The 18,359-nt window shown below is 37.7% G+C and overlaps 1 protein-coding gene across 2 annotated transcripts in view; it reads left to right on the top strand.

The window, feature by feature from the left end:
• Positions 1-2,293, top strand: part of LOC105225428 (protein clueless) — a 55,902-nt gene extending 53,609 nt beyond the window's left edge. For both annotated transcript variants that reach the window (XM_011203890.4, XM_029550539.2), the window contains 2 exons: positions 1,487-1,698; positions 1,754-2,293. In XM_011203890.4, coding sequence (XP_011202192.2) covers positions 1,487-1,698; positions 1,754-1,943 — 402 coding nt within the window. In that variant the 3' untranslated portion in view covers positions 1,944-2,293. The remainder of the gene's footprint in view (positions 1-1,486; positions 1,699-1,753) is intronic.
• The last annotated feature ends 16,066 nt before the right edge of the window (positions 2,294-18,359 follow it).

The raw sequence follows: 18,359 nt of genomic DNA, 5'->3' as shown, positions 1-18,359 counted from the left end.
ATTGATATGTATTTCACTTTGTTCAACATTTTCACTTCGTTGAGTACTACGGTATTTAGTAAATGAGTGTAATAGTTGAAGGCAGCCGTACTTAAGCCGTCATTAGACATTGTGCTTCCATGTCAGAATATTTGATAAAATGTGTGATTTTTCCGTCAACGGATGACAGGCTGGGTAATTGTTCAGGTTATGCTCCAGCGCCTAATCACCCCCCATGATCCTGCGTATCGAATATTTTTGTATTGCTAATGTTCCAAGACCTAAGGTGTTCTCTACAGTCCATTTCTTCTCGCTACCCTTGAAGAACCTGCCTGGTCTAGGGCAGCTTAAGCACATGTAGTAAATGAGTGTAATAGTTGAAGGCAGCCGTACTTAAGCCGTCATTAGACATTGTGCTTCCATGTCAGAATATTTGATAAAATGTGTGATTTTTCCGTCAACGGATGACAGGCTGGGTAATTGTTCAGGTTATGCTCCAGCGCCTAATCACCCCCCATGATCCTGCGTATCGAATATTTTTGTATTGCTAATGTTCCAAGACCTAAGGTGTTCTCTACAGTCCATTTCTTCTCGCTACCCTTGAAGAACCTGCCTGGTCTAGGGCAGCTTAAGCACATGTAGTAAATGAGTGTAATAGTTGAAGGCAGCCGTACTTAAGCCGTCATTAGACATTGTGCTTCCATGTCAGAATATTTGATAAAATGTGTGATTTTTCCGTCAACGGATGACAGGCTGGGTAATTGTTCAGGTTATGCTCCAGCGCCTAATCACCCCCCATGATCCTGCGTATCGAATATTTTTGTATTGCTAATGTTCCAAGACCTAAGGTGTTCTCTACAGTCCATTTCTTCTCGCTACCCTTGAAGAACCTGCCTGGTCTAGGGCAGCTTAAGCACATGTAGATAATGGTTGCCAAATCTTCCATTGAAAGTAGTTTTTATCTAATTATTGCCTCTTTACATAACTTTACTTGACTTCGGTGAGGATATCCTATAATTTTCCTATTCCTCTGCATCGTGGCTTGTTTTACCCTTGCCGGTCCTTGATACAGTTGGTCTATTGGTTTTTCGCTCAGTTGGTCCCCTCCAAGAGGCGTGATGTTTCGCTTTTTTGAGCTTATAGTAACCTCTGATATTTGCTAAGGAATAGTTAACATTATATCGTCACCTGAAATGCAAATTAACGTAACAACATTTTCAGAAATTTACAGTGGCATGAATGAAACACGGAATAAAATGGAACATGAGTGAAACAAAATATTAATATTGGTTAAAACTGGTTTATATATGACCGCAGAACCAGAAAATGTTGAACATATTTAATATTACGTATATAATTTGATGTAGTGAAGCGTAATCAATAAGACACTCAATTTCGAATTTTTTGATGATACGTTATTTTGCATTTCAGGTGACGATATGTATTTATTATGCATAATATATATAAGAAATTTTTAAGTTTGCTGACACATATTTTTGGATTGCAGTTAGGTGAGGCTCATGAGAAAACCCGAGAGTCTGCGGAATGCTTGCGTCTGCTTACACAGCAAGCTGTACTTTTGCAACGCAAAATGAACGATATATATTCAAATGGCAAATTAGGCACTGGGTTACCTCCAATTCACATACAACCACCGACCATGGGATCGGTTTTGGAGATGCTAAACACAATAAATGGAATATTGTTCGTTCAAATCAGGTAGGTCATAAAGATTTACATAAATATTTATATTTTTTAATTGTGTTTTATTTAGTCAAAAGGATATAGCTAAGGTTCGAACGGAAATAGAGAAACACTTAAAGAATACAAATGACAACATTATCGGAACTGCCCAAAATAATGGTACCTTTGAACATTCGAGTAATATGCCGAATTCTTCACCTAACCTTGAAAAGACTGAGGTATTGGCTAATGGCATTGGTGATAACGTTGGTAAAAGTTGAGTAACCAGTATTTTGTGATTAATATCAGTCATGATATTTACTGATTGTTATAATAAAATGATTCGCCGATCTGCCATTTTTAATTATTTGTATTAATTAATATTAGGGTTAGGCAGGAGCGTGAAGAACATGGTAAATAAACCAATAATTTAAAAATATATCCAATATTGCAATCAACAAAAATTAGATAAAATTTAACAGTTTCAAAAATTGCCAGGCTTTATTATTTGTAAATTTTATGTTCCATTCCAAAGTCTTCTTTATTTTGGATTCTGGTTTATTTAATTTGTTGAAATTTCTTGAATTATAAACAATATTGTACTATAATAAATTCTATTATTTGATTTCAATCAACTGTTTTATTATAAAGGCAATATGTTACCTTACACCTTTATCGAGAGAGATGTGGAGTATTTTCTAACCAATTTCTACACCTATTCAAATTCATTCAGTTAAATTAAGTTAAGGCAATTTAACTTCAGATAATTTTAACCCTTTTTGGAAATTCAACTATTTTCAATTGAAGTTTCATTGATGTTACCAACCTGAAAATGTTTAAACAAAAAATTAAAACAATTCAATTCAGTTATTGCTTATGCCACACAACTTGCGGGAAGAAATCCCCATATAGACGATGATATCGAACTTTTAACGTTATTCATGTTCAAGTGCGCACACGACTGCTTCATTTCATCTGAATCGAATAATTGTTTTATAAAGATATTCAGGGGTGTTGTGGAATCCAAGACAGAATTGCTTAGTTGTCAGAATTGCAAACCAATTCTGATTATCAATGGTGTCACAGAATCTGATTGGATTTTGGTCTTTTCGAACATACGCAAAACCAATATTCGAACCAGCTGTTTACTAATGTGACAAAGCTTGCAAATGCATACATTTGGAAGCAATCCTATTAAAGTTTTTAATGAGTTCCGAATTAAAGAAAGATTTTAAGAGATGATATTTATCGAATGAATAAAGAGGCATTTGGATGTTAAGTTACGTTTATTACGTTTTGTAAATCTTCTTTAAGGGGGGAGCCTGCTTTAGAAGCTTCAAAAAATTGAATTGTTAAGCAATTAAACAATTAATCTCTTTAAAAATTATCTAAGAATATGTCCCTAAAGTTATAGATGGGAAAAAAATATTCTCGAAGCTAGAAGGGAAATAGTGACCGAGCGTCTGGCAGATACAAATACTTATGAGCGCTTGGGCAGAAAGCGAAAACTTTCAATCGGTTTTTAATTTTTACGATTTTTTTTTTTCTATTTAAACTAAAACAAACTAAGAAAAGTTAAGTTTGAACATATGTTTAAACAACATAAAATAACATTTTTTTTTGGTGATAACTATAAACCCTAGAAATTTCGCTTTAATCAATTATTTCTTTACCTCCCAAAAAAACATTAAAAAAATCGATTTTTTAAGCCTCTAAAGCAGGCTCCCTCCTTAAATATCCGCATTTTTTCCAAAACTTAACAATTAAGACATTTCGTTTCATTTTATTCTTATGTTTTTTCCTATAGAAATAAATATAAATCAATTCGTAACAATAAAATAACTTGATTACTTAACTTACATTTCAAATCTGTTTGCGACTATCTTCTTGTTTTGTTTCTGACAGCAAAACCGATAAAATTGGTTTCCGTGATACCCAATACCGATACAAATTCTGTTTCGAATATCCAACCAAAAATGTCTGAATTCATGACACCTACTGCTTTTTTTGATCGGTTTCAATTCTGATTCCGACAACTATCAGATTCCACAACACCCCTGATTGAAACGGTAGCTGTTCACCCACCAAGTTACATTTTCCACAACGTCCAATTGAATGGGAGAAAGCTAAAATAAGAATGAGAAAGACTATCGACATTCTAAACATATTGTTAATATTAACATGCTACAATAAAAAAGACGTAAATACAAAATTTTCAAGAAGAAGAAAAGAGCGAAAAAGCGCTATTTCATGGAAAAATTTGGATTTTGAAGATGAAAGTTCTTTCCTCGATTATTTCGTAATATATTTTTTGCTTTTTCTATACATATATAAAACGGAAAAGCAACCATTAAAAAAGGTAAGCATTGCGGTTTGTATGTTAATAACTTTAGAAAATAAATATATGTAGTTAGATAATAGATATTTAATTCAAACTAGCTGACCCCGCACCCGTTGTCCTGCGTGAAATTATGTATTTTGAAATGAAAAGAAAGTAAAATTTATCATTTCATTTTTTTTTGTTTTTTTTTTTTCAATGTTACTAAGCTTTGTAAACAACATTTTTTGGTTTCTGTTCAGGTGTACAGAAAAGATGGACACGTGAGCACGCCACGGCCGTGTGAAAAACATAGCATTTCCAAATTTATGCCTCACACTATGCTACTATCTTTAGGTCCTGTTGATTGACATCTCAAATGCAATTTTCACTGGAAACGGAATACGTTTGAACTTAGATGAGAAATCGTTAGACCTCAAAAGAATTCGTAGAATCAAGCATTCTTCCCCTTGTATTCAATAGGTGCGTCACAATCAGTCGGGTTCCATTACACACTTTCGGCGCATGAAGATTGCGAAACATAATAACGACGGATCCCACTTTGAGACGCTAATGATGCGGTGGCATACCAAGCCTGTCCAAAGAATTTAGAAATACCACTGGATAATTCACGTCGTCGTCTTCATTGTTAAGACGATCGATCGATTTGTATGAGCGCAAGTCTCCCGGAATTTGACTTTGTATCTTCCAGCTTAAGTCAACAACATCGGTATTTTTGGCAGCTAACATTGCGCGTGCACTTAATGAATCGTAGTTACGATAATTTGGCCAATGTCCGAACATTTGTGATCAGTTCATCTTTCGTGAATTGATAAAGGGAAGATGGAATTGATACCGAACCAACGGAAGTAACAACCGAAATTGTACCATTTCCAATTTTTAGCGAAGACGATGTAAAATCTCTTTGACAATGTCGATGTTTATATCGAAAAGTATGCGAAATTCATTTTCATTCCAGTGATTAAGGTGTTCCAGCAATTGTAGTTGCTGGCTTACTTCTCCAAAACTTGCACACATCGAACAGTAAGCAATGACTCAAATAAAGTTGAACCGCGTACATTAATCAATAGCAACCAAAGGTAGAAACAATCGTCGTTTTTCGGGTGGATTGTGTAAATCCGTCCTAATGCATTAGTTGGTAAGACACCTGGATGTCTATCTACTGGTTGGCCTTGCTTTCTGCGTAACGATTTCTTTGACGATGCATTCCATGCATAATAGGGGTATTCAGACCAGGCTTGTTAATTCGTCAGTCGTTGTTCGGTAGTTTTTTACATGTATTTTGTTTTTGTAAAATTAACAGACTAACGTTCTACTGAGTAACAAACTATCCATCTGGCAAGCTTGATAATTGTTTCGTTACTCGGTAATATCACATCAACTGTTCTCCTGTTCCTCTGTACATAAATTTAAAGTACTTACCAGTAATAAATTTGATCTGCTCCACATAATTTCCAATTAAAAGACCGACAATTTTTGATTTTGCACTTTGTTGAGGCATTTTTACTCTTTAATACAATTGAATCAGCTGTTTCGGAATAAAATTTACCATATTACCAAGGTAGAGCAAAAAGAATGTTCACAGTTAAGCCTTTTAACGAAGTATTAGCTAATGAATTACCAAATTAACAGGCTTCGGTCTGAATACCCCTAATATCAAGGTATTTCCGAATAGAGGAATGTTCTCACAAACGGATCACTGATGAAAGTTGAGCAAAAAGTCGTCAATGTTAATTTTGTTGCTGGCGATGATTCCACTGGCTATACTGTATTCTCTGGGGTGAAATACAGGCTATGTTCGTAAATGCATCATGACTTGCAGCATAAGCAACAGTAGCAACACTGCAAGTTTGACGTTTGATACTTCTTATGCAATTTTTGACAATTTGCAGATACATTTGTTTGCATTTTTGAACGCGTATAATACTAAAATGGAAATTTTGCTGAATCTAACACTAGACGAAATTTGTGAGCAAAGAAATGATAGATTTTCTTTAAATTTAAGAAAAAGAAGGTTATTGAAGTCAAAAAGAAAAATTTGTAGGTACAAATGTTTGTCTTTAAAAAGAAAAATACCTAAAAACAAATCATTTATTAAAACAATAAAGTCATTTCCCGAAGACATTTTCTATTCCCATTTTCGAATGAATTGGGCCACTTTATTTCTTTTCTTAATGCGCTTGTACGTTGCCTATAGATTTAAGAATTTTCTCTGCGCTGTGGTGCTGTCCAATCTTATATGTGGATTTACATTTTTGACTTCGGTCACAACTTTCTTCCACAATACATTTTTTTTCTTTCTACCAGATTTAAACTCGTCCTCCATACTCAACCGTACTCTCAGCAATAACTGTGTCTCCGCATTACTAAGATTTTCACTAAAAATTTAAAAATAATAATTTATACAATTATTATTAACATAATTTAACTAAATTTCAATATAAAAATTAAAATAAAACAGTTTTGCACTTCCTTTTCGTCAGACATCGTAGTTAAATGCAGTAAACAATTTTTTGATAGAAATTATGAGTGACAACTGATAGAAGTGTTGTATTTTTGAACGCTTGATTATTGCAGTGTTGCAATATTGGCATTTCTGAACGTTCTGTTTGTTATGAAATCGTCATGATGCGCGTCATGATGCATTTACGAACATAGCCACACTCTTTGGCCAATCTCCAAATTAACTGCGATACGCACAACAGTCGGAAAACGTTCATGAATTGCAAAAGTAAATATGTAACAAAGCGCTTTATTGCCATGTTGCTTCCTTTGGTGACGTACTTACAAACGTATTTTATCGATACTTTATCGTATTTTATCGATGATACTGCAATACTAAAAATTGATATGAGTTTTGAATATGAATTAGACAATAGTGGTGAATATAGTACGATCTATGTGTTGTCAACTTCGATATTCACTCTTCTAAGTTAAATGCTGAATGTTCTGTTATCTGGTAAGCGACGCCGATAGAGTTGATATCCATCATTTCCAGTTTGTGTTTCCGAAAGAAAAGCACGTGTATAGTGTTTCGTGCATTTATTGTCAGACATACAAACCGAAAAAGAATTGTAGTGTCCACAAGGTTCATGAACCTTCACATTATTCTGGATCTTTCTCTACATCAGGAATTTCCGGAGAAATGATTTCATCAATTTGATCTGGTGTAACTATCATCGAAAGAAGAATGTGTGATTTACCGCGATCCATAATTCCGCACGTATGTCACCGCATCTTGGGAGAACTTCTTGGCTTGTCATTCCTTGGGCTGCCATACTTTGATGGCAAAAAGAACACCGACCGATATTAGGGCGACTTCTTGGTGGCTTCGTAACAAATTTCAATCTACAATTGCCCTCTTTGTGTGAAACACACGTAAAGTTTTCACTGAATAATTTTCAATAATTTTTCTTTTGAATAACCGGAATAAAAAAACAAGCGACCGAAATTGAACTATTCAAATAATTTACAAATCAAAATATTGAAAAACAAAACAAACAAAAATTGAAAAAAAATAGTATGGAAAAAAGTTCTTCTTCTTCTTTACTGGCGTAGACACCGCTTACGCGATTATAGCCGAGTCAACAACAGCGCGCCAGTCGTTTCTTCTTTTCGCTACGTGGCGCCAATTGGATATTCCAAGCGAGGCCAGGTCCTTCTCCACTTGGTCCTTCCAACGGAGTGGAGGTCTTCCTCTTCCTCTGCTTCCCGCGGCGGGTACTGCGTCGAATACTTTCAGAGCTGGAGTGTTTTCATCCATCCGGACAACATGACCTAGCCAGCATAGCCGCTGTCTTTTAATTCGCTGAACTATGTCAATGTCGTCGTATATCTCGTACAGCTCATCGTTCCATCGAATGCGATATTCGCCGTGGCCAACGCGCAAAGGACCATAAATTTTTCGCAGAACTTTTCTCTCGAAAACTCGCAACGCCGACTCATCGGTTGTTGTCATCGTCCAAGCCTCTGCACCATATAGCAGGACGGGAGTTATGAGGGACTTATAGAGTTTGGCTTTTGTTCGCCGAGAGAGGACTTTACTTTTCAATTGCCTACTCAGTCCGAAGTAGCACCTGTTGGCAAGAGTAATCCTGCGTTGGATTTCCAGGCTGACATTGTTGGTGGTGTTAATGCTGGTTTCTAAATAGACGTAATTATCTACAAATTCAAAGATATGACTGTCGACAGTGACGTGGGAGCCAAGTCGCGAGTGCGACGACTGTTTGTTTGATGACAGGAGATATTTCGTCTTGCTCTCGTTCACTGCCAGACCCATTTGCGTTGCTTCCTTGTTCAGTCTGGAGAAAGCAGAACTAACGGCGCCGGGGGTTGAGACCGATGATATCAATATCGTCGGCATACGCCAGCAGCTCTTATAAAAGATTGTACCTGCTCGATTCAGTTCTGCGGCTCGAATAATTTTCTCCAGCAGCAGATTGAAAAAGTCGCACGATAGGGAGTCGCCTTGTCTGAAACCTCGTTTGGTATCGAACGGCTCGGAGAGGTCCTTCCCGATTCTGACGGAGCTTTTGGTGTTGCTCAACGTCAGCTTACACAGCCGTATTAGTTTTGCGGGGATACCAAATTCAGACATCGCGGCATAAAGGCAGCTCCTTTTCGTGCTGTCGAAAGCAGCTTTGAAATCGACGAAGAGGTGGCGTGAGTCGATTCTCCTTTCACGGGTCTTTTCCAAGATTTGGCGCATGGTGAATATCTGGTCGGTTGTTGATTTACAGTTTGTTGACGGTGGGCTTTAATTTTTCACAATACGCTCGATAGAACCTTGTATGCGATGTTCAGGAGGCTTATCCCACGGTAGTTGTCTCAGATTGTGGCGTCTCCTCTTTTATGGATTGGGCATAGCACATTAAATTCCAATCGTTGGGCATGCTTTCGTCCGACCATATTTTACAAAGAAGCTGATGTATGCTCCTTATCAGCTCTTTGCCGCCGTGTTTGAATAGCTCGGCCGGCAATTCATCGGCCCCTGCCGCTTTGTTGCTTTTCAGGTGGGCAATTGCTATTCGAATTTCTTCATGGTCGGGCAATGGAACGTCTGCTCCATCGTCATCGATTGGGGAATCGGGTTCGCCTTCTCCTGGTGTTATGTGTTCACTGCCATTCAGCAGGCTGGAGAAGTGTCCCCTCCACAGTCTAAGTATGCTCGAGGCATCGGTGGCTAGATCACTTTTGGGGGTTCTACAGGAGTATGCTCCGGTCTTGAAACCTTCTGTAAGTCGCCGCATCTTTTCGTAGAATTTTCGAGCATTACCCTTGTCGGCCAGCTTATCAAGCTCTTCGTACTCACGCATTTCGGTCTCTTTCTTCTTCTGTCTACAAATGCGTCTCGCTTCCCTCTTCAACTCTCGGCATCTATCCCATCCCACACGTGTTGTGGTCGATCGTAACGTTGTGAGGTAGGCAGCCTGTTTTCGCTCCGCTGCGACACGGCACTCCTCGTCGTACCAGCTGTTCTTTTGAACTCTCCGAAAACCAATGGTTTCGGTTGCAGCTGTACGTAAGGAGTTTGAAATGCCGTCCCACAGTTCCCTTATACCGAGTTGTTGACGAGTGCTCTCCGAGAGCAGGAGTGCAAGCCGAGTAGAAAATCGTTCGGCTGTCTGTTGTGATTGTAGCTTCTTGACGTCGAACCTTCCTTTTGTTGGTTGGCGTGCGTTTTTTGCTGCACAGAGGCGGGTGCGAATTTTGGCTGCAACAATATAGTGGTCCGAGTCGATGTTAGGACCTCGGAGCGCACGCACATCTAAAACACTGGAAACGTGTCTTCCGTCTATCACAACATGATCGATCTGGTTGGTAGTTTTTCGATCCGGAGACAGCCAGGTAGCTTGATGTATCTTCTTATGCTGGAATCTAGTACTACAGATAACCATATTTCGGGCCCCGGCGAAGTCGATCAGCCTCAATCCATTTGGGGATGTTTCCTCATGGAGGCTGAATTTACCGACCGTAGTGCCAAAGATACCTTCTTTGCCCACCCTGGCGTTAAAGTCGCCAAGCACGATTTTGACATCGTGGTGGGGGCATCTCTCATAAGTGCACTCCAAGCACTCATAAAAGGCATCTTTGGTCACATCGTCCTTCTCATCCGTCGGGGCGTGGGCGCAAATCAGCGATATGTTGAAGAACCTCGCTTTGGTGCGGATTGTGGCTTGACGTTCATTCTGCGGAGTGAGTGATAGTACTCGGCGACAGAGTCTCTCTCCCACCTCGAATCCAACACCAAACTTGCGCTCCTTTATATGGCCACTGTAGTAAATGTCACAAGGACCTACTCGTCTCTGTCCTTGTCCCGTCCATCGCATTTCTTGGACGGCGGTGATGTCAGCCTTTATTTTCACGAGGACATCAACCAGCTTGGCAGCGGCACCTTCCCAATTAAGGGACCGGACATTCCAGGTGCATGCCCTCAAATCATAGTCCTTAATTGGTTTGCAATGGTCGTCATCAAAAGGGGGGTCTCTCATCCGAGGCTGTTGGTGGTTTTTCATTGGGGGTGTTTTTCTACGTGGCGGGTCCCAAACCCAGCGCACAACCCTATGCAGGGAATGTTTCTCCTTCTCACTTTAGCTCGCCTTCGAACGGATGTTCTTAGGCTACCCAAAGGATACTTGGTCAACGACCGGAAGTCGTGAGCTGCTTGAGTCATATGTAAAAGAGGCGTTTCTGGCCACTCCCAAGTGAATGGCGATCAGAGAACTTTCCTCACTTGCGTGAACTTCTACGCATGACTCCATCCTCCAGTGGAAGCGTGCTGGGCCCATGGAAAAAAGTTACTTTTTGGAATTATCCAATTTTTCGACTTTTCATGAAAAGTACTAGTATAAGATATTTTTATTTCTAAAATTTCCTTGATCAAAAACGAACAACCTCTGAAAATTTCATCAATATTGGTTCAGACGTTCTCTTAGCGTTACTAACGAACAAACATTCATTCGTTTGTATGAGAAAAAGAAAAGGGCTGATTTTAGTGGTTTTCCGGCAATTATTTGAATGTAAAAACCGTCCTTGAACCTCAACGAACTTTTTAAAAAAAGAATTATCAAATTTGGTACAGTCGTATGAAAGTTATGAGCGTACATACAGTTTGGTCAACTTTTATATGGGAAAATGGAATTGTCGTCTTACTCTATCTTACTCGCAATTTTTCCTTATTTGCTCACCGTTTACCCTGGACTACGACAAACATTTTAAAACCAATTCAGCTCAATCGGCCCAGCCGTTCTCGAGTTTTAATCAGACTAACGAACAGCAATACATTTTTATTTATATAGATATGTATTTATGTTTTAAGTTGTGCCTTATACATATCTATATATGCAAAAAAAATTTAAATCTTTAAATTGAAGCGAATTGTGCGGTTACGAATATAATTAAATATGTTCATTTGTACAACTGGGATGTCTGTTCGTATGCAAGATGTCTAAAATTGATGAAAAAAAATCAAAACATATTCATTTTTTTTTTTTAAATTTTCATAGCGGTCATAATTTTAGACCGGACGTAATAACAATAATTCGTCACTGCTTCTTCCACTAGGTAAATCGATCAGAGACTTTCTACTTTAAGACTTTTATAACCGACTCTCATTAAATACCTTTTGCACAGCACATAATTATACAATTATTATTAGTTTTTATTTGTACATTTGTTGTATAAGGATATTTTAATTTCCATATTTTATTTTAAACTTGGTTTTTAAATATATTTCAATGATGATAATATTAATATTTAGGTTAAATGTGAATATTTAAATGATGAAATAAAAAGTGAAATATGTACATACCTACAATATTACCTAAATAATTATTGAAAATTGCTTAAAATGGATTTTTACGAACTAGGTAAAGGTAACAAAACGGTGAACAATACGCAAACCTATGAATTTATTCCAGACGGTGGTAAAGTTTCATCTCTTATACTACTACACTTTTTTATGTTTTTAGTAAGCATAAGTAAACTAAATTATATTATCCAATTGAAGCATGTTCGCGAATAACGTTGTAAGCGACAATTTTTTCAAAACCGGTTTTTTTGCAGATTACTTTTATAATGGCTCTCTTTTATCAATCCAAATCAAAATTAGGCATATTATTGCACTTGTTCGTACTCAAATCGCATTTTAATACAAGCACTTAGTGGAATAACGTTTCAAGTGACTTATTTATTGTGTGTACAATGGCAAAAAGTGAGTGCTCTCGTGTGCTTGATAAGTGTATTAGAGGCTCCATAAGGAAAATAAACTTAGAAAATTGAAAAGATTTCAATAATAAAAAGCTAAGAAATAGTGGGCAATCTTATATTAATAGAAAAAAAAAACAAGTTATACCAGCAAAAAATGTCCCAAAGCAGGTATAGTAGAAAAACGTTTTAAGTACATAATTTTTATTTCATATACATTTTGAACTATTTTGTAATAAGTTTTTGATTGCCATTGTAATTTCCATTGTGCAAAACTTGATAATGAACAAATGAAGAATCTTTTTGATAACTTTTATAGCAAAAATTATAACGAGCAATGTTTATTTCTATCCTCACTTCTTGAATTGAGCGAGCCTAAAAGAAGAAGAGTTGAAGAGGGGAGTTCTATACGAAATACAACAGTATTGTATTTTTTGGTGCTTTCAAACGGAAAAAGAGAGAGAGTGTGCAAAAAAATGTTTTGTCACACATTTCAGGTAAATATTTTCTTGTTGTTGTTTTTCGTTGATTTTTACTTTACTTTTTATTTTAAAATATGAAGATAACGCAGCGCAGAGTCAAATTTTGGTTGACAAAGTAAAATATGGGAAAAACTTTGATGATCAGCGAGGAAAACATGAAAATCGTCCCCACAAAATCATAGAACAGGAAAAACTGAGCGTTGATGAACACATAGTAAACTTTCCCAGCCAAGAAAGTCACCATGGTAGTTCAACATCTCGAAAAAATTGTCTTAACCCCAATTTAAATATTAAAACAATGTACGAGTTATACAAAGTTAAATATCCGGATACCCAAATATATTCAACACATATAAGCACATTTTTCATACAGAACACAAACTACGATTTGGTTTCCCAAGAAGTGATACTTGCAAGGTTTGTGACAAGTATTTTATTGATATGATTGCCGCTGAAAATACGGAACGATTTGAAAATATTCAAAAATTGGCGACAGCTCAACACGAGCAAGCAGATAAAGCATATGCGCAACTTCGAGATGATTCCAACGCTGTCAAAAATTCACAAAATATCGTAGTCATATGTGTCGATAGGCAGCAAGTGATTTTCACACCGAATCTCACACATTCTGATGTATTTTATCAGCGACAGTATTCCAATTATAATTTTGCTGTCCAGAAAATACGGTCGATATGTACACATGGCACTAAACGATTGCTAAAAAGGAGCTGCTGAAATAGCTTCATGTATTTGGAAACACATTACATCAAAATTCAGTATTCTGGAAACTGATCACATTAGAAAATTGATTATATGGTCCGATAGATGCGTTGGACAAAATAACAACTGGACTATGATTGCTTTGTACCACAGCCTTCTGACCAAATACTTTTCTGAAATGAATCAAAAATTTCTTGCTTCAGGGCACAGCTTTCTGCCATGCGACCGGGATTTTGCACTTATCGAAAAAAAGAAAAAACAGCTCAACTTTATACATCAGCAGATGTGTGTCATATGATTCATTTTGCAAGGCCTTCGAATCCATTCCAGATTCATGAAATGGCTCCATATGAATTTTAAAACTTCGAGATGATAGTCAAAAATTTATATAGAAATCCTTTGTGCAAAATAACTGCTGCAAAGTGGATACAAATTTCTAGAGACGATCCAAACACACTTAGAATGCGTAAGCAGCATAATATAGCAGAAACATGGATTTCTTATAATTTGCGCTCAAAAAAAACCAGAAATTATGCGAATTATACTTTGTGAATGCTCAGGAATGATCCAATAAAAGTAAGTGATGAAAAGAAGAAGAAGACATTCTGGCAATGGCGTTGTATTTACCAGAAAACTATGCACAGTTTTATAAACAGTTCCCATGAAAGATAAACCAATACATATATTGATATTTTATACTATTTACTACATATCCGTTGTGAATTACATTTTGCGGAAATATATCGTTTAAATTTATTTGAAAGAAAAGATTTTTCGTTTTGTCTATAACCTTCTTTGTTTGTTTGTATTACTGAAATACAATACTTTCCAAATACGTTGACGGAAAAACATTTCAAACGCCATCCTACTATATGTTATGCATAGTGGAATAACGTGTTAACATCCATTTAATTTTGGATATAAAACGTTTTTCCATTTAAAGAGTTTAATTTCGTTTTTTTTTATTAGTTTAACTATTTTATTATTTTTTTTTTTTAATTTATTCATTCTAAATAGACAGATTACTATTGAAAAAATAAAAAAAAAATCCAAAATAGATAAAACTTTAAGCTTTAAACGTTTATTTCATTTCCTGAACATTTCTAAATCTGTCGCTTACAACGTTATTCGCGAACATGCTTCAATTATTATAGTTTTTAATATATAACGTTTAATGAGTAAAGCACAAACTAGTTTTCTGTGCTTAAACCAAAGCGGCCGAATTTATTGCTTTTAAAGTAATAACGTGTTTCAGTCTAAAAAAATATAATAAAACATTAATTTCAATTTTAGTGAATTTGTTAATAGCTGAATGTCCCTACAATATGATGCTAACCTATTCACAAATACATTTGTAAAGCTTTACCTCTTGTTCTAATACATATCCATGTGCAATTTGAAATGGAAAACTATTGTTACGAATTTACTGCTTGCTAGTTTACTTTGTTAGGTTCGTATCTCTGGATTGACAAATAAAATCAACACTGTTTAATTTAATTCAACAACTCTTTATTTCACAACTCGTCTACACTATAGCAGTTTACTCTTAGCACTGATTGATTACGTTGGCGCTGCCACGGCTTATATAGCCACGCACTTCTCGCTGATGCCGACGTGTCCTTCTAGAATATCGCGTCTGGAAATTACCAGAACATACGGCTATACGGGGCCAGACGCAAGCAGACAGTCGCGGCGCCAGACTCAGCAATTGTTTAACTAGACAAGCAGACAGTGCGGCGCCAGATGTCTATTGTTTCGACAAGCAGACAGCAGATGTCTACAACAAGACAAATGCTATTCCATATACCTACAGCTATTGTTCATAATCAGGGATGCATATAGTAATACAAATACAACTTAATACTACTTTTGTAACACTGCCCTCCACTAAAGCCTAATCGTCCCGATTAGGCACAAATCCTCTTGAACCAAATGGGGCGAGCCTCTTCAAATGTACTACTTTCATTTTACATCGTGCTTTCCCATTTCTTTGTATGCGGTATACCACGTCATTAAGTCGTTTCATCACCATATAGGGTCCTTCCCAGGCTGTCTGCAGTTTCGGGGACAAGCCTTTCTTTCGAAGTGGATTGTACAACAGGACCAGATCACCTTCTTCAAAACCTTTTGAATTTGCCGCTTGATCGAACCGGTCCTTCATCTTATTGCTCATCAGATGCGTATGCTGTCTTACCATTAGATGCAATTCATTCATTCCTTCCTTTAAGGCAGAACAATAATCTCCATCATTTCTTACAGCTGTAGGATTCGTTCCAAACTTAAGATCAGCAGGGAGTCGCAGATCAGATCCGAAAATAATCTTTGCTGGCGTGTAACCAGTTGTCTCGTGCTTCGCTGAACGATACGCCAGCAGGAACATCTGGATGCACTTGTCCCAATTCCGTTGATCTTTATCAACGATTTTTCGCAGATGTTCTTCGAGCGTTCGGTTGAATCTCTCCACCATTCCATCTGATTGTGGATGTAACGCTGTTGTCCGTGTCTTGTGGATGCCCAATAATGTACAGGCTTCTTGGAAAATAGAAGATTCGAAATTCCTGCCTTGATCTGAGTGTAATTCGACGGGCACTCCGAACCTGTTATCCAATTTTCTACAAACGCTTCGGCTACTGTCTTCGCTTCCTGGTTTGGTAAGGCATATACTTCTGGCCATTTACTGAAATAGTCCATGACAACCAGTAGATATTTGTTTCCGGCCGTACTGGTTGGGAACGGACCTGCAACATCGATTGCGACTCGTTCAAATGGTGATCCCACGTTGTACTGTTGTAGCCTACCGCGACTTTTGGCTTTAGGACCTTTAGCTGCCATGCACTCTACGCAATTACTTATCCATTCTGCTATGGAATCTCGACAACCGATCCAGTAGAACCGTTGTTTAATCTTCTCTATAGTTTTTGTAATTCCAAGGTGCCCTCCACTAGGTCCATTGTGATATTCTTTCAATACTTTCGGGATCATGGACTTCGGTACTATGATCAGCAGACGAGACTGTTTGCCATCTTCGCTTTCCCAGGTACGATGAAGGTATCCATTAACGAGATTTATGCTGTTCCATTGGGCCCAATATGCTTTTGCAGTTGGACTCTCGTTACTTATTTGTTCCTTTGGTGGTCGTACCCCATTTTCTTTGGCTATTATCAGCTTTGCAAGATCAGGGTCCTCCAGCTGATTGATTCTGATGCGGTGAGGAGTCAAATCATCTTCAGGTTCTATATTCAGTAATCGCACGTCGATACCTTCTTTTCCCTCTGATTTGAAGCAATGTTTACATTCCAGTGGACAAGGGCGACGTGATAATGCATCCGCATTTTTGTGGTGAATCCCCTTTCGATGTTCCGTTTCGAAGTCGTAATTCTGTAATCTTTCGATCCATCGTGCAATTTGGCCTTCCGGATTCTTAAACTGTAATAACCATTTTAATGCTGCATGATCAGTCCTCAGCAAGAATCGTTGTCCATACAAATACTTGTGGAAATGTTTTACACATTCCACCGCAGCTAGTAGTTCTTTTCGCGTCACACAGTAGTTTTTCTCTGGTTTCCCGAGCACTCTGCTGTAATACCCAATTACTCTTTCTTGTCCGTCGATGAGCTGAGACAGGACACCTCCAATTCCATAAGCGCTCGCATCTGTATCCAGCATGAACTTTTTTCCAGGTATTGGATAAGACAACATCGGCGCCGTACAAAGTAGTTCTTTAAGCTGCTCAAACGCTTTTTCTTGTTCCAACTGCCATACAAACGGGCGATTCTTCTTTGTTAAATCATGTAAACTTCTAGCCACGTTCGCAAATCCAGGTACAAAACAGCGGTAATACGTGCATAAGCCAAAGGAAGCTGCGGAGTTCATGTAAGTTGGTGGGTCGCGGCCCATCTTTGACTGCTTTTATTTTTCCTTCCTCGGTGTGAATCCCCTCAGTTGACACTTTATGTCCGAGATATGTGACCTGCTTCTTCCATAATGAACACTTTTTGGGATTCAAGCGTAATCCGACTGATGCTATTCGCTGAAAAACTTCCTCTAGATTTTTCAGATGATCATCAAAACTTTTTCCCATGATGATAATGTCATCAAGATACACCAAACATGTCTTCCAGTTGAGTCCTTTTAACACATGTTCCATCAGTCGCTCGAACATTGCAGGCGCATTACATAACCCAAATGGCATCACAGAGAATTCCCATAACCCGTCGCCCATACTGAAAGCGGTCTTTTCACGGTCACATTCATCAATCTCGACTTGCCAATATCCACTTTGTAGATCTAATGTAGAAAACCATTTCGCTCCAGACAAGGTGTCTAATGTATCGTCGATTCTCGGTAGAGGATAACTGTCTTTCTTTGTGATATCATTCAACTTCCTATAATCTACGCAGAAACGGGTGCTACCATCTTTCTTTTTAACTAAGACGATAGGTGAGCTCCATGGACTTATTGAAGGTTCGATTACACCGTTTTTGTGCATGTCTTCAATAATTTTGTTAGCATCCTCACGTTTTGCTAATGGAACCCTTGGCGGAGCTTGTCGGATTGGTTTAGCGTCTCCAGTATTTATGCGATGTTTGACAATGCCGGTTCTTCCTGTGTTGTTTCCTTCGTTTGCAAATATGGTTGCGTATTTTTCTAATAGTTTTTCTGCTTTTAATTTTTCATTTCCATGCAGTTCGTTCAGCAAATTGTTTAGGAGTGTAGGACTTATCTGCTGTGGCTCAATAGTAGGTTTCTGTTGTGACCGTTCGCATCGTGCTATTGCACTTATATTCTGGCACTGTCCAATTACCGCTCCTTTCTTCAGACTTATAGGCGTGTTGAATTCATTCACTACTCTGACCGGAATGGTGGCGTCTTCTCTAGTTTTCACAAGCGTTCTTCCTACCAATATGGGTGTATCTATTTTTGTTGGTTCCACAATCCACAATTCTTCAGTC

This window comes from Bactrocera dorsalis, chromosome 3 (genome assembly GCF_023373825.1).
Source record: "Bactrocera dorsalis isolate Fly_Bdor chromosome 3, ASM2337382v1, whole genome shotgun sequence".
NCBI classification, from domain to species: domain Eukaryota; kingdom Metazoa; phylum Arthropoda; class Insecta; order Diptera; family Tephritidae; genus Bactrocera; species Bactrocera dorsalis.
Note: the sequence above shows the minus strand (reverse complement) of the source record. Positions and strands in the feature narration are given on the sequence as shown.